We start from the raw sequence: 27,944 nt of genomic DNA on the forward strand, positions 1-27,944 counted from the left end.
TTTGCAAATTATCTGCAGATAAAGATTTTATAAGCATTTGATATTGAGAATTTAATAGTCAAACTCAGTGCTCAGTTACTTAAATCACGTGGCATTGTTTGTGGTCTCTATATTCATATAGCAGGCAAAAAAGCAATTGCTAACAAAAAACCCAAACAAACAAACAAACAAACAAACAAAAGTACAGCTTTGCCACAATTTTGGATACCCCTTTTCCACAATACAATAGTATTAAATGCTGTGTGTACACCAATCTATGTAGATAGGGTCATTTTTTATGGTGGTAGAGAGATATGAAGGCTCAAAATTACTCTCTTCATTGTTGCAATGGTTTACTACTTCCCTAATGCACAGAGCCTTCTTCAATCCTCTTTCTTTCCTGCCTTTCTGCTACACTCTCTCTCCCGGTCTCCACTGTGAGAGCAATGAGGCCAACAGCCTCCATCTCTATCAGTACCCATGTGGAAAGATGTCAAATATGCATACACAGATGCAGAACCACACACAGACCCCACTTTCAGTTCCCTCCCTGAAAAGGAACAGAAAAAGGGAAGGGAAGGGAAGGGAAGGGAAGGGAAGGGAAGGGAAGGGAAGGGAAGGGAAGGGAAGGGAAGGGAAGGGAAGGGAAGGGAAGGGAAGGGAAGGGAAGGGAAGGGAAGGGAAGGGAAGGGAAGGGAAGGGAAGGGAAGGGAAGGGAAGGGAAGGGAAGGGAAGGGAAGGGAAGGGAAGGGAAGGGCCCTATGGAATACTGAAGTGAGTGAAATGACAGCAGATAGGTTTCCTTTGAAAAATAACAGGTTTAAATGCCGGTAAAATACAGGCTACTAACTTTTTAAAATAATATAGAAAATTCCCATTGAATTTGGTATAGCTAAGGTTTTACCAAACCAGTTCCCAGTTTTGTTGATCCTTTCTACAATACAAAGGTGAATGTGGTCTATGAAACATGAAAAAACAAGCTGTTCAGTGTACTAGATTTCTGACTAATCTTCTGTTAAATCAATTGTTATAAACATCCTTAGAAGGTAGAGTTTCTCCCTATCTGATCCAAGACCTAATATGTCTTCACCTGAGAAATTACGAATGTATGTTTACTTCTGATAGCAACGGTCAACAAAACTTAACTACTGTCCTATGCATTAATTTTATGTCTGATTTAAAATACAGAAGGATAAAGGCAAAAAGTTCTTTCAAATCTATTGGGTCATTATCAATTGTATGAAGAAGCGTTATCTCAGCTTCCCTTTAAATTTGGATGTGTAAAGAGATAGTAAACACATAAAAAGACACATTCTTAAAACTCAGTTCACTAATAAATATTGTTATAGGTATATATTTAGACAAGAAAAGAAACAGTTATAATTCCCGTACAGTACTTACCCATTTTAACATTTTCACATGGTTGTACAAACAGGAATATAACAAGCAAAAAAAAGCACTTTATTTAATGAATAAATAATCAAAAACATTGGTGAGAATAATCTTAATAATATGCTGCTTCATACAGTTTAAAGTACATCAAACAACAAAATCCATAGCCCCAAAATTCCATTAAATAATACTGAGTAATTATGTGACTGATAATATTTATGTATATATATATAATCTATATATATATATGTGTATATAATCATATCATTATGAGTAATTAAGGTATCTATTTACATGCCATGCAATATTAGAATGTGTTGCAATACCTAGGCACAACAGGTGGATTTAAGAATGGCTGTGGCAAAACAAAACAAAACAAAACAAAATAAAACAAAACAAACAAAGAAGAACTTATTTTTGAAAATGAGCGACATTACTTTCTTTAAGTCCTTTCTTTTTGTAATATACAGTGAGAATTTCAGATACTGTCTGATCTAAAACATCCTCAAAACATCTGATCTGAAAACATCCTCATTTTTGCAATTGTACAGTTAGGTAGCAGTATAACTTAGACCTGTAATAAGAACCATGAGATGCTACAGTTAGAGAAAGAATTCTTGCTTCAAAACATAGCATATGACGTGCATGTCTGTGATATTCCTCTCCTTGTGGACCCAGTTCTGGAAATTCTGAGCTATTCCTATGAGTTGAGGATAACTGCTGTGCTCTAAAGAAATTAAGTGCATTCAGTGTTTCAAAAGAGCTGCAGATTATTTGGCAGGAAATGGGTACACAACAGCACATAGGTTCTATTACTGTCCAGCAAAGTGGTGCATCTGCATCAATGTAAAAAAAAAAAACAGACCAAACCAAAACAACAACAAAAAATAAAACCACCCCCCCTCCAAACTTGTAATTCTTCATTTATTGGCATTTATTTCAGTATATAAGTAAACTACATTGTGCTTTAAAAATCTAGAAATGGCACATTTACCTCTTCAAAGCATTATCTACTTCTCTATTGACTACTGTATACTAAAAGTCTTGCCATTTCTTTTACTATAATTATTGTATGAGTCCTGACATTTAAGTTTGTAAGAGGTTCAATAAAGCCTGAAGGATCAGCATCTGGCCCTCTATGTTATGATCTTACTTTCAACTCAATTGGTTGAAATCAAAGCATAGAATGGTCTCTCAACAGTTTTTTATATATATTATTAAAGCATTTCATAACCTAAGCAGCTGTGTTAAGAAAAAGTATTATATTTCAGAGAACTCAAACTGAAACTCAAATAATTTGTGAAAAAAGGGTATCTCATCATTTTACAAGTAAGCCCCTACCAATGAGAATCTCTTTTTGGAAGAAAAGGAAAACTCAGAGGTGGTTTTTAGATTACGGGGTAATTATATTTGATGGATGTGTCCACTAATGTGGTAAGCAGAGCAAGTTAATAAAACTAATGTTAAATGAGTTACAGTTCAGCTATCCATGATATACTGAGCCAATTCACACCTCTGGGTTAGATTGTATCATGTTTTCTGTATATTAAAATGCCTTTCTGCGCTATAGACCTCGTCCTCTTTTGGAAGTTTTTCATCACAGCAGAAAAGAAAAGATTACAGGCATATTAATTAATTAAAGTCAAGACTTTGGAACACAGTTCCACAGAAGACGTGTATTAAATGGGAAAAAATGGAGCTGTGAGTGCTTAGTTGTTTTTACAGTCTGATCTGGCTCACGTGAGGACATGCCCTATAGAGACTCTCACTGCTTATTTGTTCATTCTTACGGCAAGGATACATGCCATAAAACATTTTATAATCTGAATTAGGTAAATAGTTTGTGATCATGGGAAATCAAAACTTGTCCCTCTGTCTGAATTGGATATGATTCCACTGCTCTGCTCTCATGCCAGTAGCATACTTTTGTAATATATTTTGAGGTACTGCCTAAGGCTGTTAGACCCTACCACTGTGTCTTTTGGCATGTTATGAGTCTGTGGCCTGTGGATCCCTGATATTCCCTACTGCCACTTTCCATGATTTGCACCAAATCTTCTCTTTCATTAAAGCAATTAATGTCCCCCATTGCTTAAAACATCCCAAGATTCAACTTCTGATCAAAACTGCAATCTTCTTTTCCCTATTTCTTTGTTTTCTCATGTCAGCTACATTAGTCTTTATGACTCCTGCTCTTTAACACAGATATATATCTCCTGCATGTATGCCATTTATGTATCCAAAATTTCCTAAGTGTCTCCATTATTTTAATGTATACCATTATAATGTCCTTAAGATTCCTTTTGATCTCAAATCTCAATAATAACTCACTAAGGTAATAATCACATTAAGCAAGGAATGGGAAAAGAATTTTCTTCCTATCTATTTGTTAAAATTGATGTATACTCCATGCTCCTAATTCTGCTCCATTTACTTATTTGCCAGCCTTCACACAGTGTTCAACAGAGTTCCAGGTGAACTGCAACAAGGGGCATTGAGTAGGCAATTTTTTTACCTATTTGTCTAAGAAAATACAGTACGAAATTTTTCTTTCATATGACTTCATCATGCTGTGAGGTTCAGTAATGTCATCATCATACTTTCTCTTCAAGTCACATCATCTGTAAAGGATCTCAAGAAAGCATCTAATCAATCTGCTCCCTCTATCAAAAACAATGTATTATTATTATCTATTTTTCCTTTCTATTCTTCAAAATACCAAGCCCACCTCTAGACAATCTGTTCTAGTACATCACTATTAAAACCACTAGAAGATGTTTCACAGTTCAAGTCTGAACTTTCTGTTTGTTTCTTTTTTTTTTTTAAGTGGTCTTGAGTTCTCTATCTTTAGTAAGAGTTGATACAGCATAGGAATAAGGAGGACCAAATAACTACTTCTATGCATACTTCCCATTTTCTATTTGGACTAAGAGTTTTGGTCAGTGACAGCAAAATTAGAGGACTATGAAATAAATACCTGACAAAACTTTTTAGCAGTCTTTTAAGTGCGTGCATTATGAAATTAATAAATAAACATCATTCAGTCTGAAAGAAAACAAAAAACCAGAACTGACATCAGAGAGGCATCTGTATCACAACAGCTTACAAACAACTTTAAGTAATATTTAACCTCAAAGACAGTAAAATTGAATAGTTACCAATACCCAGCTGTCATCCATCTCATTGGATGTAGTGGGATTTTAATTTTTTTTAAAGCTCCTCATCTGAGATATTACAGAATTCCTGAAGGGTTTTTCCTTACTTTTTTTTTTTTTTTTTCTTTCATCTTTATTTCTGAGTTTTAGTCAACCGTGGTACTACTAGTGATTGAGCCGACCAAATGTTTCTGAAGGAATGGGCACTTACTAAATACATGTTTAGGGCCAAATTCAAATCTTTCCTTCCTTCCTTCCTTCCTTCCTTCCTTCCTTCCTTCCTTCCTTCCTTCCTTCCTTCCTTCCTTCCTTCCTTCCTTCCTTCCTTCCTTCCTTCCTTCCTTCCTTCCTTCCTTCCATCACTGTCTCCATCTCTGTCTCTCTTGCTTTCTTTTTTCTTTTTCTTCTTTGTTCCTTGGCTTTCTTTTCCTCCTGTCTTTTTCTTTTAATAACTGTTTCAAATCTGGATAAGGTCTTAAGATTGTGATTATACACAATCTTGATTGTGTGTAAAATTACACAGAATTTGAGAAAATTGGGTAAGAAAATTTTCACCTGCTAGCAATTTAAACCAAATTTGTTTTAGCTTCCCCTGCACATGTTGATGATAGGAGAAAGTATTGAAGGCTGGAACAGATTATAGTTCTCTTTCTGCAGCAACAGTCACACCTTTTATTTTCTGTCCATGATAGAAGCATATTCAAATTTATTCTGTTGAAAAAGGAATTTGTAATTTAAACTGGTTGGTTTTATTTGGGTTTTCAAACAATTGTTGTATTTCTGATTTTACTATCGAACTCAGTGCATCTCTGCTTTAAAACTCAACATGTTCAAAAATAGGCACCCTTATGTATTTTTCAATGTTGCTCTGAATTTTCTTTTTTTTTTCTTTTTTTTTCTTTTTTTTTTTTTTTCTTCCTGTGCTGTAACAAAAATTAAGTAACTACTCCATTTTTCTTTACAGGAAAGAATTTACTGCTTTTTGATATTACTTTATTCTACTCTCAAAAGAAAGACCAAAGTGTAGTAAGTGCTATATTTCCTATATGCTACCTCTGTACTTTTACAAAGATTCATGCAAGGATGCTTATTCCATATGCCTATGTAGGCCTAACAAATGTGGGCCAGATTCTGTCATCCTTGTGCTGAGTAAGTAAAAATTTACCCAATTCAAATAACTAATTTTGAATAAGTTCCTACTTACATAGGAATGGCAGAATATAGCCCTCAGGATTTATCTTTTGCTGTATACTCCAGCCTTACACATATAGATATGAACTTAATGGACCATGGTATGCGTAGAAAAATAACTGTAAATTCAGAATGAAGCAAAGAAACAAACCAACCAACAATAACAGAAAGAAAGAGAAATTAACAGTAACAAAGTCCCTTAGGCATCTGCCCAAGAACTAACACAACACGATCAGGAATTCAGAACATTTATTGCAAAAGCTGAATAACTAAATAATGTTGAACTGGCAAAGCAGTAACAAGGATAACTGGTTAGATATTTATTCTGTCAAAGTCATCAAACACCCCTCACAAACTGACATAAGTACTGCAATAAGCAATGCATCCCTAACCCATTTTTAAGCCTTTTATACTGTGGAGGAAAAAATAAATGTGAACTGCTATATACAAAAGAATAAAGAAAGTTTAAAAAAAAGTTCCGTTTTTTGGTAAAAAAAAAAAAATCACCTCAGATTAGCTAAATTTATTACTTCAAAACTGATGTTTCACTCTGGCATAAGTAACTTGCTTTTTACTGTAAGGACTTTTTTGTTTTTTTGCATGCTATTTATTTGTGTAAATCATCTTTCATGCCTTAAAAAAAAAAAAATCTAAAAATGTTTTGGATTTGGATTTGCTTTGCGTGCAACTTCGATTTTGCTAACATTAGGAGTCACTCTGCTGATTTGACTGAGGTGACATGATACTGGTACCTGCCAGGCATTGACCAACTATGATAACAAACAGTTAAACAGCAATAATTAGAGATTTAACCCTTTAGTTCCCCCAACTAGCCTACCAGGAGAATGCTCTGTTACATCATGAAGGCACAACACATTAAATATTCTGTGGCTATGGTCTAAAAACACTCATGTTACTACAACGTTAACGCAGATGAAGATCAACACAAATGCTGCTGTTTCAGCAATACGAACTGTCTTAGGTATAGACACACACCTGCCCAACTGGAAAAACATTATTATTGTATTTTGCTCCTGTAGAATTTCCTCCACATATTTCAGCTGGGATCAACATCAGCTACCACTCATTAAATGACAGACTACAGCTAATTTGATCAAGGATCCCAAACAAATAGCTTTATCCTTCACCCACTTTTATGAAACATAATGGAAATTAAACAAAAAATTGCTAAGTTTTTAAGCCCTTACACAAGTCCTTTCATTTCTTAATATTAAATACAATTTTGAAAAACAGAAAAGAAATTCTAACTGAATGCTGGCATCATTTGTTACTACATAGAAAAATGTTTTTTTTTTCCTTTTCTACAAGCAATCTTTCTTCCTACCCCATCACTCTTTTCACTTTTCATACAAGTGGCTTGAGTTTCTTGGAACATTGTGTGTCAGACAGACTACTAACACAGAAACACCATCACTGAAAATAAAAACAAAACAACAAGAAAACAAATGAAAGAAATTAAAAAGCAACTGTGAAACACAGAAATATGCTACAGTATCTTTTTAAGTGAACATTATAAGTACACAAAAATTGTAATAATTGTTGCTATTTACAAGTATTTGAACGCTGATTGACTTACAAGTGTCCACTAACATTGTTAATAGCACAATAGGTTTAATGTTTACAGCTTCAATTGTTTGCAATATGATCTCAAGTATAACGGTCCCAGCATAGATCAATGACAACAAAAGCACAATTTTCTAACTCGATATGCTTTTCAATCTTTGCAATCCACTGAGCTTTCACACTCTCTCACTCTCCAAATGCATCTTCTGTTGTTCATAGCAGCAGTCCAGGGTCAAAAAACAGAGAAACAAAAAAAAGATATTTTCAAACTGGAGAGATATCTGCAGATTTTAATCATGTCTATTTAACAAAACTGCACAACTAGTAGAAACACTCTTTCATGTTGCAGGACATCATACCTTCCATGGTGCTAACATAAAGATATGTATATCTCTGCTAGGTGAAGCATAGTTCTAGAGGTCTACCCAGTACATAAAGCTCTGACACACACATAGTATTAGCAAGTCTAAGTAAGCTAAAGTCATTGGTCCAAAGTAACCATTTCTTATAGCTGGTGCTCCTTTGGACTCTCCACAGATCCCGGGGCCTGTTTATAAGACTTCAAGTTGGCCAGAGGAATGTCAGTCATGTGGTTGCCAGTGTTGAAATGGCCCTCACTGGAACCATACTGCTTTCGATCACTGAACTGGTTTCTGTTGCTATCTTCTTTCCAGGTCCTGGTCAATGTGTGTCCATTAACTAGTTTGTCCTTCTTAACCCATTCTTTCTGAGGTGCAAAGGTGGAGAGAGGAGACTTTGGCTGTTGGTATGGGCCCAAGCTAGGAGGCATCCAACAGTTGTCTGAGTGACCCAAAACCAGGCATTCTTGAGTACACATCTCTGTAGCTTCAGCTAATCCTCGTGGACCAAGAGGCCCATCTGTAGAAGAAAAACAGAGAAAGAAAAAGGGGGGAGAAGAGGGAAAAAGAAAAAAGACATAATATTAGATTGTGGTATTTGTCATTAAACTTATACACAGACCTCAGGAGAAAATTAACAATGATCCTGAAACCAAATATTGTGCTGGTAAATTCTACATTTATTTTCATTCTGTTAGAGAGTAGTTGCTTTGTAGGGCATATGCTCCCTGTATATGCTACCTATCTAGTTTCCAGAAGTGGAAAAACAGTTCAATTATTCCTATGCTATTGGTTTCGGATCCTGCACAAACAAACTTAACTCCTTTTTTTAAAGTCATACCAAGAAAATAGAGCTAGGTAAGTGAAAATGTCCAAGGAAGTAAACCTACCCTTGAAGATTCCGAGTGAGAACTAATGTTTATAAGGGCCTATTATTTGGATGTATCATGCTCTGCTTTCAACTCATTCTGCTGCTGAACCTTGGTGAATTAACAGCCTACTGCAAACTGAGAAACATCTGTACTATCCAAAAGCAGAATTGCCCAAAGGAATGCTCTGTATACAGGATTATTCTAATGTCTACTGTTTTACAAACACAGCTTGATGCACAGTTCTAGGTGTCTATCCAGTGGATGCACACTCCAATGTGTACTCTCAACAAGTAAGAGATAAGTAAAATTTTGCTTGATTTAATATGAACCAAGAAAACAGTTCAAAACATTGCATCAGGAAAGAGAATAAAATCTGTAACTCTTCTGACCATTAAGCACATCTCAATTGCTATACAAACATAAAAGTCTAGGAAAAAAAAGCTTATGTAAATCTGACACTTTAAAAATAACTGTTATCATAATTCTTTGTAAGCTAGAAATATAAGACCACAGGAGACAGAAATGAACATTGCTGAAGTACTGTGCATATTAAATATCTACATAATTTTTCACACACTATTGAGAGCGCAGCTGCCCAGCTGCAGGTCTCTTGCAATCAAGCATACAGGTCACCCATGCCTTCAGCAACACAAAATTCCTCTCAGTCTTACTGCATTTTTAAATTACTTAATTTTCTAATCTGGGCAGGCTGGATGCACGAGGAAGGACAAGCCAGGAAAAAGGGAGACAAATCACTTTGCATATTTTCTCAGTATCTGGGATATACTTTGCTGGGAGCCATTACTGTGTTGTAACTTTGAGCAAGAATTTTGAGATGTCTTCTCCTTACTTCAGAGTTAATCAACAGTCTAGTACTGAAAACATTTGAAGAGTTAAGGAGACATATTTCCTTGATTAACCAGCCCAGTGACAGGAAGGAAATTATAGATTGATTTTTGAGAAAGAACATTAGCAAGTTGGCATGAATAGTAAAGTTACTAATCAGAAGAAAAATGTCAGTGGTGCATCAGAAAAAAAGAAAGTATCTTAATAATAATCTAATTGAAACTCAAAGCAATAAGTGAAGACATTCAAACCAAGATTTCTGTGTTAAAATGCCCAAGAATATTTTGTTCTATCGTATTCTATGCATATACAATAAATTACCCTTACTAACATCTTTTTCTGAACACTGAAATCAACAAAATTAATTTTATGGAAACACCTATTAATTTCCCCCTGTTTTTAAACACTGACATAAAAAATACCATCAGGCATATTTCTATATGTTACATTAGTAATTAGCTAATTTTCTTATCTCTTAGCAACACCTCTTTTTGAATATCTAGAGAATATACAGTACTCTGTTCATGTGACAGAATATAATAAGCTATAATAAAATATAATAGGCTATAATAAAAATTGCTGCTGAATTCCCCATATAAGAAAGTATTCTATTGCTGAAAACTAGAACATGAAAAATGGATAGAATCAATGCTACTTTCCATTCAGATCAATACAAGGTGAAATAATTAAACCAAAACCATTAAGAAAAAAGAAAAAAGCAACCGTAAAGTAGGATCATCGCAGAGATTTCAATGAGAACCACGAACCCCAGTTCTAAAATGAGACCTGAAAGAGAGGTTTGTTTTATTTTTTCTATAAAAGTCTTCTTTGAATCCTCTATTATGAAGTTCTAACTCAACTGAGGCAGGTACCTAGAAAGAAATAAACCCAAACCGAAAGAATTTTAAGTAAAGAAAATATTCACAGTACATTGTTCACTTCTCCAAAAGTTAATCTTCAGGTTAAAAGCTGACTTAATTTTTTTTTGGCTGTCAACTAAAGTTTAGTTTTAATTACATTTCAGAGTAAAAAAAAGTGAGAAGTGGCAGACTATTTTCAACCCCCCTATTCTTCCAGTAAACTGCTGTTTTACTGATCAAGAAAGAAAGAAAGGTTTTGCAGACCTTAAAACTTTCAAAATAGAAAAAAACATTTTGCCACAGAATGACACTTTTAAAGAAGGATGGTGAATGAACTCTGTGCTTCCAATCTACAGTGGAATAAAAGGATAACAGGAGATCCTTCAGTACAATAGTTCTGAAGGGGATAAGTTATTTTTCCTGTTTAGTTAAATAAATATCAAGAGATAAGACTAGCATCTCAATTTAAAATTTAAATGAGCTATAAGATGGTTTTACTTAAGAATAAATATGTATGTGGCCCTATAAGCTACATGTCAAACTTTTTGGAAGATTTACTTCATATGTTTTGCTTTCTTTAGTAACAGTGCTAGACAGTTAATGCTGTTCAACTCTGAATTTTAAGCATCGTTTGCTTTAGCCATCTCTAAGGTGATAGACTTTCTGGAGAGCCCTGGAATATTCAGATATCTGCTACTACTGTGAGCAGCAGACAGGAGTGGGGTAACAATGCTGAGATGATCGCCTGTGCAAGCATTGTTCCTTGGGTTTTTTCAGTTTAACAAAATACCACTGTCCAACCTAGACCTGAAAAATTAATTGTTGTGTGCAACTCTTCCCCCAGTCAACCTTCCCTACGCAGAGACCTCAATCACAGGCATGACCATGCAGTCCTCATGGCCGCCAATTACTGTTTTGATATGGGTGTTGGTCACACCAAGTGACAGCTGTCGACAGAGTGAGACACTCTCCTTTAAGGAAAGGACTGGGAATCTCAGGGAACACCTGAAAGACACTTATTTTGTCTGTATAGTTGTTCAAATAGCTGTGAGGCATGTTACAGTCTTCACATACCTCTACATATGCCTGTGTGTAAGAATGTCCAGGACTGAGAAGAGATTCAGACTCCAACTCAAATGTATATGCATATTTTCCAGTACTCTGTCTCATGCTTTCCAATCTGTAAAATACGGGGAATATTTACTTGCCTTACTAAAATATTGTGAGGTTTAAATTTACAAAATGTCTTGCAAGACTTAATCTAATATATAACTAAAAATTATTATTTTAATCACTTTTGGTTTGAGCCATAACAAGAGAAAAAGAAATCAACAAAGTGATATTTTTAGAAATGCAGATTGTTAGAATAATATATTTTTACTCTTGAGCTACTGCACGGAATAGTCATGCTTAGCTACTGAGGAAAAAGGCAGCATCATTCACAACGTGTGTGGTGCCTGCCATAGCTATCTCCAGTTAAGACCCTTAGATAAAGCCATAATTGTTTGGTAAATGTTGTTGCTAATAATGGTGATGATCATGATTTAAGGAATTCTACAAATTTCCTATTGTGAGATATAAGAAAAAGATAAAAAGGAAATAAAAAGGACCACACCTCCCCCCCCCCAAAAAAAAACCCAAAAAACCAAAAAAACAAACAAACAAACAAACAAAACAAACAAACAAACAAAAAAAAAACAACAAAAAAAAACAGCAAAAAACCAAACAGTGTTTTGACAATTAGTTTTTTGAGTTTCTGTTTTGTTTTATTATGTTCTCAATCATAAAATTTATTCTTTTCTAAGACTCTTTATTATTCAGGTTGCAATTTAGCAACATAAAGTGTAATGATCACAAGCAATATGATAGGAGAGAGATCTTCTGGGGATAGCGTGACTGAAGAGTTGGCTGCTATGTATTGAGAAAGCCATAATGTTGCCTTAATGGTAATTATCTTTCTCCTCCACCACTGCTGAACAATAGTTTCCACCCAATTTTCTAAAGTTGTTTCATTACCACATACAATGACGCCACTTAAAAAGCTGTTCCTGCTGCTTTAATTTTATAATTGCATTAATTTGTTTCCTTTCTCTTCACAAAAATGTCACTGCAATTTCAGTATCAAGCTTTTCCATACTAAAGTACTTTATTGATATATGGGGGATTTTTTTTTCCAAAGTATTTGTTCTCTGAACAATCCATAATCCGTGTGGCTGGTTATCAGTCTTGGCTGCTTGAATATATAATGACACAAGTGCTGATAAAACTGTACAAGCCATCTGTCTCTGGAGTTAAATGTTTTGAAAGCAAACACAAAAGTGCATAACAAACACTCCCTTAAATTGTCTTTGTAAATATTTATATCAGATCTTACCCAAAAATGCTTTTTTGTTGTTATTTTATTCCGTTAATAGCTGTCAAGCAGATGCATGACTTGCCTACTCAAAAGCAGACAGGTGTAAGAAGGAAAATAATGTATGCCACTCAAGAGCTGGTCATACCCTAATGCTGGAATTTCTGTGTGGTCTTTTATCTCTTTTTATTATACCCAGAAGCTAAACAGCTATTTCATTGATTAACTTACTGCTGCAATTAGCAGGTAGCTTCTGGTGTGATGACCAGCTGCTTTTCACCTGCTTCTTTAAAACTCTCTTGCTTTCAGCCAGAAAATCCATTCTTCAGTTCTGAAAGAGTTGAGGCCACAAGATAATTTCTATTTAGTGAAACTTTTTGGTCTCAAGTAATGTGAATAGGTACACTTTGCCTGAGGATGCTAACATTAAGTACAGTGGATTTGAACATGGCCTCAGTTGTGTTTCAGACAATCATATTTATTTAACTTTTCATATTGCACCTTAAAAGATCCTAAATGAAAACAACAGCAAAATTTTCAGCTCTACTTATCCTCAAATGCAGAAAGCTTTTTTTTTTTTTTTTGAGCTTTCATGGGCTTCTTTACTAAATGACCTTCTCAAAGACTTTATGATTTTACAGCCTTCCCTACATATATTGGAACTGAAATGCATTAATCTGTTTGATAGAGGTTTTGCAGCTAGTCATATACTAAATATAAAAACTGGAAAAATATTTATAATTAAGTAGATTCTTTTACCCTTTTGTTTTCTTAATTACCAGACAAATAAATGGGACTGTTCTTTATTTCTAGTCTGTTATAAAAATAATCCAAGACTACAAAGCCACACAAATGCTGTATTGGATGTGATTCCTTGGTGTTATTAATTAACAGGAATATTCAGTGTCTACTTAAAATATATATTTTTAGTGACTTATTCCACGGTCATTCTACCTGGCACAGCCATTTCACATTCCATCCTGAAATTACCTTGTTCAAAGGTCCCTGGATTCCTCCTATCACTGCTGCCAGTTTTGCTAGACTTATTACTACCACCTTCTACCCTGCTGCTTCTCTCTTGCTTTCCTGGTGTTCCATCCTCTGTACTCAGGCAGAGATCAAGAAACCCCTGCTGCTCTCTGTTCCCTGTCTTGACCCAAACTTCCTTTTCATCAAGGCTGAAATAAATAATACTGTACTGTTAGTTTATATCTGCATTACTTAACAGAGATAAGCTACCAGAATCCTTAATTATCACAATGACAGGAGGGTCAGGAAACAGGGGAAGTAAGGATGTGTGGGAGGGACTGCCTAGGATACAGAAAAGCAGGAACAAAAGTATTTTCTCAGAAAATACTTTTCTCACAGTCAGATTTTCTACATTACTCTGTGAAGTATTTAAATGATCCAGATGGGTTCCATATCATGTACATGACTCTGTACAAAAACTCTGCATGACTTTGAGTCCACCGGCAGCTAAATTTTGAAGGCAACAATATTCGAGTACTTGAAATTTTGTTTCTACCCAGTTGTCTGATGACTGAAGTTTCTTTATATCTTTTCAGAGCTAAGAAAGTAAAAAAAGTAGAAGTTGACAAAGTACTCTGCATTTCTTGTCTCAAGTCCCTTTCCCCTACAACTGCTCTACTATAAAATCTATAATGAAATGGAATGTTATTCAGTGTATTATATTTTCTTTTTTTCTTTCTGGTATATTTCCTAGAAGTTCAATACCATTATGACTTAACAATTACTGACATCATCAGTAATGGCTCTCCTGTAAGGATGCTATTTTTGTCTGACCTAACTTTCTGCTCCTATTTCCAACTACTTTTTCTGCATTGACATGCATGTATATAAACCTCTCTGCATTTCCATGTGTGCACGGTCAGGAAGTCGACATACAATTCCTGTGTCTGCTAAATTTGTAAGATACCGGGGGTCAAGTTTACTTAGTGCTGCCTGGTCTTTAAGAACAAATAGACATATTATCCAACATGCAGCTTGTGACCACTCTGCAGACAAGTTGCAGCAATCTGAAATCATAAGGGCACAGTCCTTACAACAAGGATGTGGGAAGATGCCACAGGAGGTGTTACATTGCACCATGGCCTGGAATGGTACTGAGCTACAACTGAGCTGCTCAAACCTAAATGATTCCTTACTCTTCACTGGTCATACAAATCCAGCTCCATTACTTATCCTGAATTGCATATTGACTATGTTTGGATGGCTATGACAATATTTATTTTTATTTTTCCGCTTAACTGGGTGAAACTTTACAATTTAGGTTCACTAGATACAATAGTGGTTCTTTCTGGTCTTAAAAATCTATGTATCAGCAACTATTAACATAAGCCTGCATTTTGTATAAACTTTCACTGACAAATGTAGATAATTCTAGTATACCCTTTAGAAATACAGAAGATACAAAATAATACCTCAGATTTTTATTCAGACTTAATACATTCTGTCATTAAAAACAAACAAACAAGTAAACAAACAAACAAACAAAGGCACACAAATGACTGCAATTTGTATTCTTAGCTGAAGTGTCACATTGTGGATGCAGACAGTCACCTTGCAGGAAGAGCAGGAGAAAAGAAATGCGAACAGGATTTGGCAAAAAACCCCATTTGTTAACAAATAAATAAAGATTAAAAGCTTTACACATTTCTCATACAGATTTCATTCTTTGGGCACAGATGAAAAGTCAACATTTGCAAATGGAGATAGTCCAAATTCAACAATACGTGGGCAGCCAGAACAGCAGATTCTCTCCCTGAGAGGATATTGTTATTTAGACAGACTTTATGGCACAAAAAGAGCAGACAGCATATCTTTATAAATTTGCAGCCATCTTCAGCATGGCATGGAACTCATCCATCTTTTCATCCACTCAAGCTACTCCACTGAAGAATGCTATCTCACATAATTTTATTTCCTCAAAAATTGGCAGTTTTTTCCTGCCATACATTTAATTTTAGCAGGACAATCTAATACAAAAAAACTCCTCAGAGGATTCAAATGAACTTTTAAAATTTGATTGTATCGCTTAATGAGACCAGTGTTCAAATATTTGGAATAATATTATTTTCGGCATTAATCTTTTTCATTATGTAGCTCTTCATTTTGCTGCCTAAAAAAAAGTATTTGTTCCCAAAACGTGATGATGAATGGTGATAATACAATATTCATAAAGCATCCCATGGTCACAATCATTTACTATCTTTTTTCTCTCAAACCTAAATATTTATGATACTTGATCAAAATATTTTGTTGAATTGATTTACAGGCAACATGCTGAGGCAGCACTACTTTTGACATGGTAACATTTTCTGATCTGTTAATATGCCCCAAACATGAACCTGCTGTCAGTCTAAAACAGCTTAAGTCTCTATTTAGAAAATTCAGTCTACTGTTTAACATAAAATCAAATTTGAGTAATTTCTACAAATTCTCCTTGAGAAAAGGTAGTATTCAATATGAAAAAAGGTGGTCAAAATGAGAAGAACGGACAGAATGTTGTGAAACTGAGCTAAAATGATATTTTTTCTACTCTGCCCAGTGTTGCAAAACTTTTGTGCTGTTGTTATATGCCTGACCATTAACTAATTTGTAGCAGAATAAACCAAAACCACCAGGTTGAATTTAATTTGATTTTTTTTGATTGCTAAAAAAGTCTAAAATAATTGGTTTTCTTGATCATTTTATAACTTACAGAAAAAGCCTGATCTTCTGACTTGTGGTAAATATATATCCTGGCTCCCTGGAGTACAGGCATGGTAACTTGGAATATATTGAAGTAAGAATATTAATTTTATTAAGCAATAAAAGAATAAAGGCAAAATTCAAGATCATCATCATCTACATTTATCTATGATGAACTGTGCTGTTAAATTATATGTATTATTTGTTATATATATATATATATATATATATATATATATATATATATATATATATATATATTCTTTTTACTTTTATACATATTTCTGTCCATTGATAAATAAGGAATAAGTATGGCAACTGAGAGTTATTTCCTAAGTATTTTTTATTATTTTCCTAGCATTAGAGTAACCTCTGTAAAATAGATAATGTCAAAATAAACATTTTTCCCATGAATTTGAGAAAAGGGGAAGGGGGAAGGGGGAAGGGGGAAGGGGGAAAGGAAGGGAAGGGAAGGGAAGGGAAGGGAAGGGAAGGGAAGGGAAGGGAAGGGAAGGGAAGGGAAGGGAAGGGAAGGGAAGGGAAGGGAAGGGAAGGAAAGGAAAGGAAAGGAAAGGAAAGGAAAGGAAAGGAAAGGAAAGGAAAGGAAAGGAAAGGAAAGGAAAGGAAAGGAAAGGAAAGGAAAGGAAAGGAAAGGAAAGGAAAGGAAAGGAAAGGAAAGGAAAGGAAAGGAAAGGAAAGGAAAGGAAAGGAAAGGAAAGGAAAGGAAAGGAAAGGAAAGGAAAGGAAAGGAAAGGAAAGGAAAGGAAAGGAAAGGAAAGGAAAGGAAAGGAAAGGAAAGGAAAGGAAAGGAAAGGAAAGGAAAGGAAAGGAAAGGAAAGGAATCACCTCCTTCAAGGAATTCAAGAGGGGAAAACAGACAATATCAAAAAGCTGCAACTGTTATGCTCCAGAAAGCAGCTCATTTAAGGAGAATATGAAAGTGCATATATATGCTACAGTGTTAAAAAGCTAGTGTTCATTAAGAAAGATAAATAAGACTATTTTTTGCATAAAAGTATAAATTAATTCTGTAATTAAGTTAATTAGCACTGTTTCATCAAACATTAAATTTAGAATGAAATAAATCTTTTTTAATGAACCCCTATTTCTAAAATATGCTTCTTTCCACTTGTTTGGTTTTTTTTATTTTCCTTCAGTACAAATCAGACCAAAACCAGATGTAGGTTATATCGAATTTGTTGTAAATTTGTGGCAGATGCCTTATGCGTACATGTTATTATGTAAATAAGTAGTTAAACTGATTTGAAAATATTTTTGAAGTACATTTCTCTTAGTGGAATTTGGACCTAAATCTAGGTACTTGTTCTCCTAACTTAAGCTGCATGACTGAATAATTGAAAATTTCCTGTGACAGGAAAAAGTGCTTAAATTAAGCACCAAGGAAGCTTGATTATACTGTTGATTTTTTTTTTTTCTGAAGAAAAATATATCCTTGATAAATATCACAGGACACAGATGTCAGAGATGTCATTAAACTAATCCAGAGACAAAGGAACCATTTCCTAATTCTGTTTGTATAATAGCATCTCATTTAGCTAATTTTGTAAAATTCAGATCAGTGCCAGTCGAGTTGTCAGAACTGTAGGCATATTACACAGAGAATACTAGAAAGTGCTTTCTTTCATTATGTCTGAGCTACACCCATGCTACAATTCTTTCATTTTCTTTAAAAACTATGTTCATTTACATCATTTTTAGAAGAGATATCCATAAGTCTCTTAATGAGCTTATATAGTTTACATTAAAACTCCCATTAAACAAATGTTCCTGAGTCAAGACACTTACATTTTATTAAATCGTGCTCAAAAATTAATCTGTGCTACATTTAGTCATTACATTCAATGTACTGAAAATTATTATGGAAGCAACATCTGTATGCACCAAATAGCTTTGGTTACTCATACAATCCTATTCTGATCCTTAGAAAGAGTCATACTTCAGGCTTCCAAATCTCACTCGGAAGACTGCAGAAAAAATTATCTTTGTGGTTCTGAAGAGGAACTCAAATAATATTTCATATGAATAATGAATCCACATTTTATGGAGGAAAATTCATTTTTTTAAAACCTTGCTTTGTTCTCTTCCTATTTAATGAAATATCTCAGCAAACAAACCCTTACAAACATGTAACACCTCTTTTTTTTTCTTTTATGTTGTATTTATTCATGCAAGAATAGCATGAAGTAAAGTAGGCCATTTTAAGTTGCATTCAAATCTAAGTACAAAGCAAAAGGATTGTCTGAAATTAATGCTCAGAATGCATACAGAGTGTATTTAAAGGAATTTCCTGGATATCATCTTCAGGTGCCTGGATTTTTTTAAGCAAGAGAATATTATCAGTTATTTTTGATTTTTAATCTTATTAAAACAGATTAAGCAAGATTCTTGAAAAATAATTGTTACTATGAGCAGAGACCATGAACATTTATATGTGCAACAAGCTCTTTACATTCTCCTTTATATGTGTACACAGTTTTGTTTCTCAAGTAGTAAAAAAATAAAGGGTAATTTGGTTTATATGTAAAGCAAATTTTGGGAAGGAACATGCCAAGAAAAACTGTTGGTTTTATTTCCTCAAACCATTGTGTTTTTATAATACCCAAAGACAAAACAGAAGGCTTTCTTAATTAATTTCATTGTTATAAAATGCTGCTAGAAACGGATATTTCTTGTCCAGTCACATAAGACTCCGATAATTTCTATAATATGAGAGTTGTGAATACTTGGCAGTACACTGCATTTATTTTCTTGGTTACAGTTTTAGATGTAAAGGTAACTGGTTTTATTTTCCCGAGAATGTCAATAAATTAAGAAAAAAATACTAAAAACATACATGCATGATATAATCTTGGACTCATATTTCATGATGTATAATATAGTCTTAGAAGTTTCAAGCTTCTGAAAATAATGGGCAGTATGTACCTGTTTGTGTTTACTGAACTTGTAGAAATAAAAACTTATGAAGCAGATTAAAAGCCTGAGAGAAATATTTTTCGTCTTGTATTATAAAAAAAAAGATACAAACAAAAAAGGTGATTTAACAAAATAGGAAAAGCAGTCACTAGATTTAACTCACTTAACATTTCCATTCACCTCCCTGACAGAAACAGCAGCGCAGATGTTAATTACCATTTATAGAATGTCTTGTCAAAACACCGAAGAATTATTGTTCTGTTAATGACTTTGTCCTATGCTTGGGTTCATTGGCTGATTTCAGACCAAGAACACTGAAAAGGATCACTAACACTTGGTTAGGACACCCTGTCTTCCCATTCAAAGACTTGCAAGTAATGCATGGCTCTGTGCCAACAATTTAGCTTTAGAAGAGAAACTATTATAAAACTGTAGTCATAAGGGAATTAACAGTTAATTTTAAGATGATTATTACTCTCCTATCAAGTGAGTTATTTAATGGCAACTTCAGAGGCAGCAAGTTATTTGAAAGCAATTCCAAATGCTTAAAATCATGACGACCTGAGATACCAGAATACATTACTGATAGACAAAAATATGTATTTCAGGTGAATATATTTGGTGGGACAGCAGAGACAGGCATCTGTTTTTCCACACATTGTTTGGTCACATACCTCCTCTCATTTGAAATAGGTTGGAGTTTTGCTACTCTCTTCATTGGGTATAAAACTTGGTTTTTTGTTACTACAGAACACCAAATTAATTTTACAGGTAAGCCTGGTTTAGGAAGGCATGCACTAAAGGAAACAAACTAATTCCCTTGTGATCTGCAAGTCATTCCTTTAATAATTAGCTTCCCTACATACCACACCAATTCTTCCTTCAAAAGTTCTCCAGCTCAAGACTCTACTTTTTGCAAGCTGTCCCTATATAGTTGTACTTACTGTCTTTTTTGACATGTTTTCAACTCACTTCTCATCAGTACTCCTGTATTTTTCTCCAAAAAAATATTCCTCTCACCATCTTCTCAGCTGCCTGGATGACAAATCCTTCTCCTATAAATTTATATCACTGAATTTAGTTAACAGATTTCACTTAAATGAGTGAGGGGACATCTTCTTGTAATTCATTTAGCTATAAAACTTAAGGTTATTAAAGATAGAATGCTAAGTAAGGTAGGATTCATTCCAGCCTGGGATGCAGCTCTAGAGACAGTCATTTGGAAATGTTCAAGAATCATCTGGATGTGACATTTGGGGATATGGTTTAGGGGGATTATGGTGCCAGGTTGATGGACTAGATGATTTTGAATGTTTCTTCCAACCTTGATGGTCCTGTGATCTGAACCAATTATGAGAAAATTTCTTACATATGTGGTGCTTAAAGGATCAAGGTGATGTAGTGCTAAAGAGAAGACAAGTATAGGACTGAAATAAAATTTTAGATGTTTACAATGTATATACCTACATGGGAACACAGATAGATTCATTTTCGAATTCCTCCTTTGGATTAAGAGATATCCTGTCAATCTTGTCAGTTGGTCTAGTCAATAAAATTTAGTAAATCATCAAACCTAATGTACAGAAATTAATCTGAACAGCTCTTGCAATTACACTGCTTTGACTAAATCTCCCATAAAAATAACAAAAAGTTATAGCACCTATTATGTATACACCTTCATTGTAGATAGCAAGATTTAGCATTTGAATATGGAGTTATGTCTTATCCTTGGCTTTGCCATAACACTTCATCACTTTGATTTTTAAATGTGTCTGCACAGATTAGGAAATATTTCCTGACACAGTCAATTGTTTCTTTAAAACTAATTCCTGTATCAAAACCCTGACTTTTTTACTTACAAAATTAATGCCTTTGAGCTCTGTCATTTGTGAGTGGATTCCATCTGGACAGAGCACATATTCTACCAAGGCATTCAGATCATTCTTAAAGCACATGATGAGGCATTTCAGGACAATTTTTGCTAGAGAAAAACTTTTCCTTTCCTTTCCTTTCCTTTCCTTTCCTTTCCTTTCCTTTCCTTTCCTTTCCTTTCCTTTCCTTTCCTTTCCTTTCCTTTCCTTTCCTTTCCTTTCCTTTCCTTTCCTTTCCTTTCCTTTCCTTTCCTTTCCTTTCCTTTCCTTTCCTTTCCTTTCCTTTCCTTTCCTTTCCTTTCCTTTCCTTTCCTTTCCTTTCCTTTCCTTTCCTTTCCTTTCCTTTCCTTTCCTTTCCTTTCCTTTCCTTTCCTTTCCTTTCCCTTTCCCTTTCCCTTTCCCTTTCCCTTTCCTCCATTGTAACACAAAAATTGGAATGGAATTTCATTTTGGAATTTCATTTCTGAATTTCATTTTCAAAATATTGCAGACATCTCTCATCATAGCAGTATGGATTTTTAAAGTATTAAGTGACCAAAGCTGTAGCTATAGGAGAGTGGACCAGGCAAACAAAACTGAAAAAGAAACAACTGCAACTTCTACTAATGCTAATAACATGTCTGAGTGCAAGGTGAGAGGACAAACCCTTCACAAAAGTTTGAAAAGATTGATTACATGTAATTTGTCTTTGATCCCCCATTCAGACATTAAGTGCTAGCAGTATTCCTGATTATAATGGAAAATTTTGTTCCCTGCTGTGGGGAGAAAAATAGCATTGAAAGCAGAAAACACCTGGCAGACATCTTGAATATGGAACTTTTTATTAAGCACTGCATTTTTTTCTTTGCTAATTAATCTATTTCACAGTCTCAGGTAATCACTTTGCAATTGCTCAGTAGTCTGAGTTTCAAAGGAACTCTATGCCCTGTCAGTTTCTATACCCATGTTGTCAAAGAACATGGGAATGACATAAACCTCTTGGTAAATTGTCCACAGCTATCTTGCACATCCCTTTCCTAGAAGACAGTAACATTAAACACATTCTTTGTTCTAAATGTTGTGCATTGAGAATGTATTCTTTCTCTTTACTTATTTTTCTAAGTAAACCTTCAGAGTCCTACTATTTCACAGCTAAAAGATGGAGTTAAGTAAGATCTCCTTTTTGATAAGGCTGATGATGCAAACTGCAACTCTTGTTTGCACAAATGCCCACATCATCATGTGCTGTAGCAGTCACACCAACTAGAAGCAGTTGCTTAAACTCATGCTAACTCTGTTGCATATCACCTAAGGTTTCTTCTCCATGCTTTGTGTACTTATGTCTGGTACCTGGTGTTTACTGGGGAAGCATTTAATACAGACAAATGGGTAAAATTAATCAGAGATAAAATCCACATTCAACACCAATCCATTTTATAAATAAAGTACAAGATGAGTGCTACCTGACAGAGGTCTCATAAGTGTATACCAAAAATTGGAGGGGAGAAATGCAGGCACAAGTTCCCACAAATCTATAAGAATAGATCTGAAGTAATAGATCTGACTGAATAAAACAGAACTAAAAGGGAAAATGTAATAGCATGACAACTGATAAACGGGAAAGTCTGACACAAATATTTTACGAATGGTAAATCATATGAGATTACCATGGTAAATTACTTAATTTTCAGACGCAAAGGGAATTGAGTAAATATCATCTTTCTGGACTTCAGCAGAGCAGGTGATGAAGTTCCATATAGTAAATTATTTTAGTTTAGGAAGAATACAGGCTAATAGAACCTGTAGGTTGATTCAATGAGGGAACAGATGGTTCCACATAATTCAATATCAGAACTAATCCTGAAACATATTTTCAGTAATGTTAATACAGACCTATAGGGAAAAGGCTGATGCAATGTGTTTCTGACATAAAACTAGAAAGTACTTTCAGTGAAGATCAAGTTATCCGAAGAATTAAAGAAAGATAGGAAAAAAAAGGCAAGTCTTTCTTGTTAGAGAAGACTAGAAGATTTTTGCTTTTTTGATTTAGAAGAATAAAACAAGACAGAGGAATAGGTGAAATAGGTGAAAACCATTGATAAACAAATAAAGACATCAAATTACTGTAAATTAAGAGAAAGTGTTGTCATGAGAATAAATCTGACTACACAGTGGCTATGATCAGACACTACTGGACTCTATCCCAACGTTTAGATTCTTATATTAGCAAAAAATCCACAATAAAACTAGGATTTATTCTGCAAATTAGTAGAAGTTTATAGTCTTACGTTTAATAGCTTAATGTCTTGACTGTCTTGACTACAGTCAAGGCAGCTGATGTACAGTAGAAACTTGTGTAGCAATAAAGTATTAAGAAACTATAGTCACAATGTACTGTTTCTAATTCAAGATAGATAAAAGGATTTATAATTCCTTACAAAGAGAATTTACAGCATTAAGGATAAGAATTCTTAGCAAGTGGGTGGGATTTTTCAGTAGAAATGCTTCCTACTGAAGCTTTGCTATTGAAAAATCTCATCTAATAAAGGAAGATACTAGAAGAAGAAATTAACTGATGAAATACTGGCATTTCTAATTGAAGAATACCTTTCAGCTAATCAACTAAATTCTTTAAACAGTCTCTTTCACAACATGATTCATCTGAACTCCTCTAGGTTTTACTTTATGATGAGATGAATTGTGCCCTGAAAGTGTCTGCTTCTCCCTGCTGACTACTAAATTACCCAAAGTGCCAAGATCAGGTGTATACATGGCATCCTCAGCTTCTACAGCTGAAGCAACAGAAGACAGATCTTTCAAGATATCTCCTAAATCAGAGACAATGTGTCATTTCGTTCCTCTGTGTCTTTATGCTCATGTATAAAATGAAGATAATAGGGTTTCCATACTTTACATAGTAACACAGCAGGTTGTGGTTACCTAGCTCTCTAATACCACGGCAATGGATGCCCTATAAGTACTTATTCTGGACTGTTAAATGACGAAGCCAAGAAGAACAAAGAGCAAAACTTGTAAACAAATTTATTGTCAGAGAGATCCATTTGATACCTCCCTGAAGCATTGAAAGATGGGATTCCTGTAAAGCAACCTGCTAATCACAAGAGTAAGAGTGATGTTTTTGAAAGAGGTGATATCCCTCCGTCTTGAATAAGGCAATTCAGTCTGGATATGTTTTTCTCTTTTGTCACACAAATTTTGTTCCATTTGTCTCATGACTTAGTAAACAATTGCTGCATCAAGAAAATAATCCTTTCTGTTTATTGCCCACTGACACATAATACATCCTTTTAAAATGTCTATGTCCTATTTTAAGATTGGTACCAGAGAAATGTTTGCCAGCATTCAAATATTTACTGATGCATTCATTCCAACACATTTCTAGAGTAACAACTGGACTTATGCTGAATACATGTGTGTCTAATTTTAATCATGTTTGCACCAATAGCAGTTGACTTCAGCTAAATTACTCCTATTTTACCCTAGAATTGCTGTCAGAATCAACCAGAGCTTAGAAATCTCCAGCAGGAAAGTGTCTTTTTATTGTAAGGATAAATCGGTGTTCACCCAGAATTCCCTGAGAGAAAGGGTTTTTTTTAACCACATTGATTTAGAGAAACATAGAGGCCTTATTTATTTAAAAAATCAAGGATATGAATATTTTAACAGCAGCAGCAGAAGACATAAAGAGAAGGCAAGCATTTGAAATTGCTGCAAATAAAAAAAAAGAAAAAATACCTCCTGTTAGGTTGTTTGGATCTAATGGCTGATGATAGAATTTGGAGAGTGCAGAGAAAGAAGTACAAAGTACTTGTCAATAATAACAGCCCTATATTTACAATCCAGTGTTTAAAGCCAAAATAGACATTCTTTTCTCTGATCTCAGGAAAAGCTATCTGCAGCTCACAGGCCCAAATTTGAGTCTACTTATATCACTGAAAAGAAGTACTGAGATAACGGTGCTAGAGATGACAGACTAGTAACCCCTCTAGAAAGCCAGACCAGTGGGGGGGTGTCATGTTTTTTGTATCTGGGCTGAAAGCACCCTTCCTACTTACAAATGCTCTCTTTTGTTCTCCCTGGTGCCTGAAATTCATTCTCAAGAGATATGAAAAGTTGAAATTCATCTCATAGAAAAAGGTGTCTTCAATTTCCATAGGAACAAAGAATCACAAAACAAATGTAAATCCTTTTCTCTTTTTATTTCCTGTCAAGGCAGAACTGCTCACAGACATCATAAACCAAATCCTCATCTGTATCAGCTGTTACAGTAGCACTAAAGTCAGAGGGTGTCACCCCCAGTATCTGTCCCTGTAAGAGAGACATAAGACATAAGCAAACCAATACTATTCAATATCAGCCATTTAACAAACAATGAAGTAAGGTCAGTTTACTTGTAAATATAAATTTGCAGCAGTCATTATTGCTAACCAGATTAATGTCAGGACAAGAAACAAAAAATTATATCTTACTGCCCTATTGTATTTTAACTGAAAAATTTTCTTTCTCTCAAAGGATTTGCACAGTGTTTTACTTGTCATAATAAATTGCAACTCTAAATAACTCAAACCACATTATTCAAACCATATCCTTAAAGATCAAAACCAGAGCTCCTAATCTTAAAGGCTAGTAACATTACTAATTGAAAGATATTACTTTACTTCAGTTTGGCAATTCCCTTATCCACAAACAAAACTTCCATGAGAGTAAACATACTGATAACACAGTGCAATGGCAAGCTTTCACAATTTAATTTTCAGTGAGCAATCTAAGAGAGTGTCTTAGTAATGGCTTTCATTTACAACAGTAAAGATTATCCAAATCTGAATTGTCAAGATTCTAATAACATACCATTTCTAGTTTAAAAAAAATGTCCGCGCTGTTTGTAGCTTTACATAGGGCTGAGGATCCTCTGTTCTACTCTATTAACCCCCTAAGCTTTCATAGTGTGCTTCGTCTTGGAAACTCTCTATTACACAGAACAATTGCAAAACCCACTTTCTTGTCCTGAAATTCCCCTTCTGATCTCATCTATCCACCACAAACAAATAATATGAGCAAATAATAAACATGAAGACCACTCATAGCCCAACACCTGTCAGAAGAGGTTCCCACATGGTAATTTGCACTGTAAGCATGTGAAGCCCCCATATCATCTGCCTTCAGAGTCTTCTCTACCACAGACTAGTTTGGGCTAAGAGGGAACTTACTGTCTCAATGGTGGATTTCTCTATGGTTTTATGCTTCACATGACATATTGCTTCTGATTAAGGTCTGCTTAAGTTTTGGAAACTTAAGTGTAAAAGACAAACAGACGTCTTGAAGACTAAAATTTTTTTGTTTCTGAAACACTTCTGAACAGTTACTGCATAAGACAGTTACAACTTCCCTTGAAGTGTAAGTACTTTACTACTTGAGGTACCTGTGCAAGGAGGCAACAAAAAACATTGATCATTTTGTTAATTATTTTCCTTCTCAAACATCCTATTCTTGGGTCACTGAGAAAGCAGCAAGGGGAGAAGTGACTTCTGCCTCATCTACATAGTAGAGATATTATTGAAATTAGGAGTGATACAAGCTTTTAGTGCACAGCTTACAGCAGCACAAAGTAAAGGGAATATAAGACAAAAGACACAAGAATGCTCACATGCAAATCTTTGAAGTTCTAGTAAAGCTGCTCTGTGAATGCAGTTAAAGAGCATCTGAGAGAAAAGCAATAAAGTGTCTTTCAGCTCTCATAATGGGGAACCTGTTTCTTAGGCATAGCCACACAGTAAGCCAATCAGAGCTTTCTGTATTTGCTCATCAATCCCAAACCCCAGACATATAAACTCTGTTAGCTGGATTGTCTAAGAAGCAAGTCATTGCCTTTTTTGCCTTTGTAATCAAAAGGGTTTGCTTTGCTTTTACTTTTTCTAAAGTTTTATAATATTTACACAGCAGAAGGACAGACTCTAAAATTTTTACTGTTCTTAATAATTCCTTTGTCAGTTTTTTACAGAATATTTACTTCGAATTTGATCCTGATTGAGAGATAATATACTGGATTAATCACCTTCAAAATTCTGGACAAATGAATAGAATAATAAAAAAATAAACCCAAACAAACAAATGAACAACCCCCACACATCTTTAAATGTTCTCCCAGTCTGACAACGTCTTTTTTTTTTTCTTTTTCCTTATTTCAAAAGGTAAGAATAACCAAAATCTTCTACTCCCAATGAAGAAAATAGAATAGAATAGAATAGAATAGAATAGAATAGAATAGAATAGAATAGAATAGAATAGAATAGAATACATCCTGATGTATCATTAAATTACTTTTTCTTATGATTTTATCTTTGTCAACATGTGGAAATATTCAACGTGTGGTCACACAAAACATTTTTGCATTAAATATATAGAAGTCTGTAATTCTTATTTTTACCAACAAGCTCAATTTCTGGAGAAGTAATATATCAAGTAGAAATATTGTATGACTTTTGCTTCATCGAAAGTCTGGATGTGATTATGGGTATTCTCAGTATAATCCAAATGCATGAAGAGAAACGCTATCTGGAAATATAACTGCAAGGAATAATTTTTTAAAAAAAATTAGTTTGGCTAATTTCCAGATGATAGTCATAGATAAACTTTTGTGAGATGAAAAATGCACATTATTATTTTCAAATACAAAAGATTCAAGACACTCTAGTCTATTCTTTAAAGCATACATTTTATGTATGATCAATATAAAAAAATAATCTCATAGTCAAATGTGCAAAAATGTGCCAAATGTGTCACCCAAATCATTCATTAACAGTAAGCTGATTAACACAACACATTTCATTTCAGAGTAAA

General features: G+C 34.4%; 1 protein-coding gene across 5 annotated transcripts in view; it reads right to left on the reverse strand.

Annotated features, from left to right (window-relative positions):
- Positions 1-1,305: 1,305 nt before the first annotated feature.
- Positions 1,306-27,944, reverse strand: part of PCDH9 (protocadherin 9) — a 673,118-nt gene continuing 646,479 nt past the window's right edge. For all 5 annotated transcript variants that reach the window (XM_014895357.2, XM_088159734.1, XM_088159735.1 and 2 more), the window contains one exon: positions 1,306-8,180. In XM_014895357.2, coding sequence (XP_014750843.1) covers positions 7,807-8,180 — 374 coding nt within the window. In that variant the 3' untranslated portion in view covers positions 1,306-7,806. The remainder of the gene's footprint in view (positions 8,181-27,944) is intronic.

Source organism: Sturnus vulgaris, chromosome 2, assembly GCF_052056855.1.
Source record: "Sturnus vulgaris isolate bStuVul1 chromosome 2, bStuVul1.hap1, whole genome shotgun sequence".
NCBI lineage: Eukaryota > Metazoa > Chordata > Aves > Passeriformes > Sturnidae > Sturnus > Sturnus vulgaris.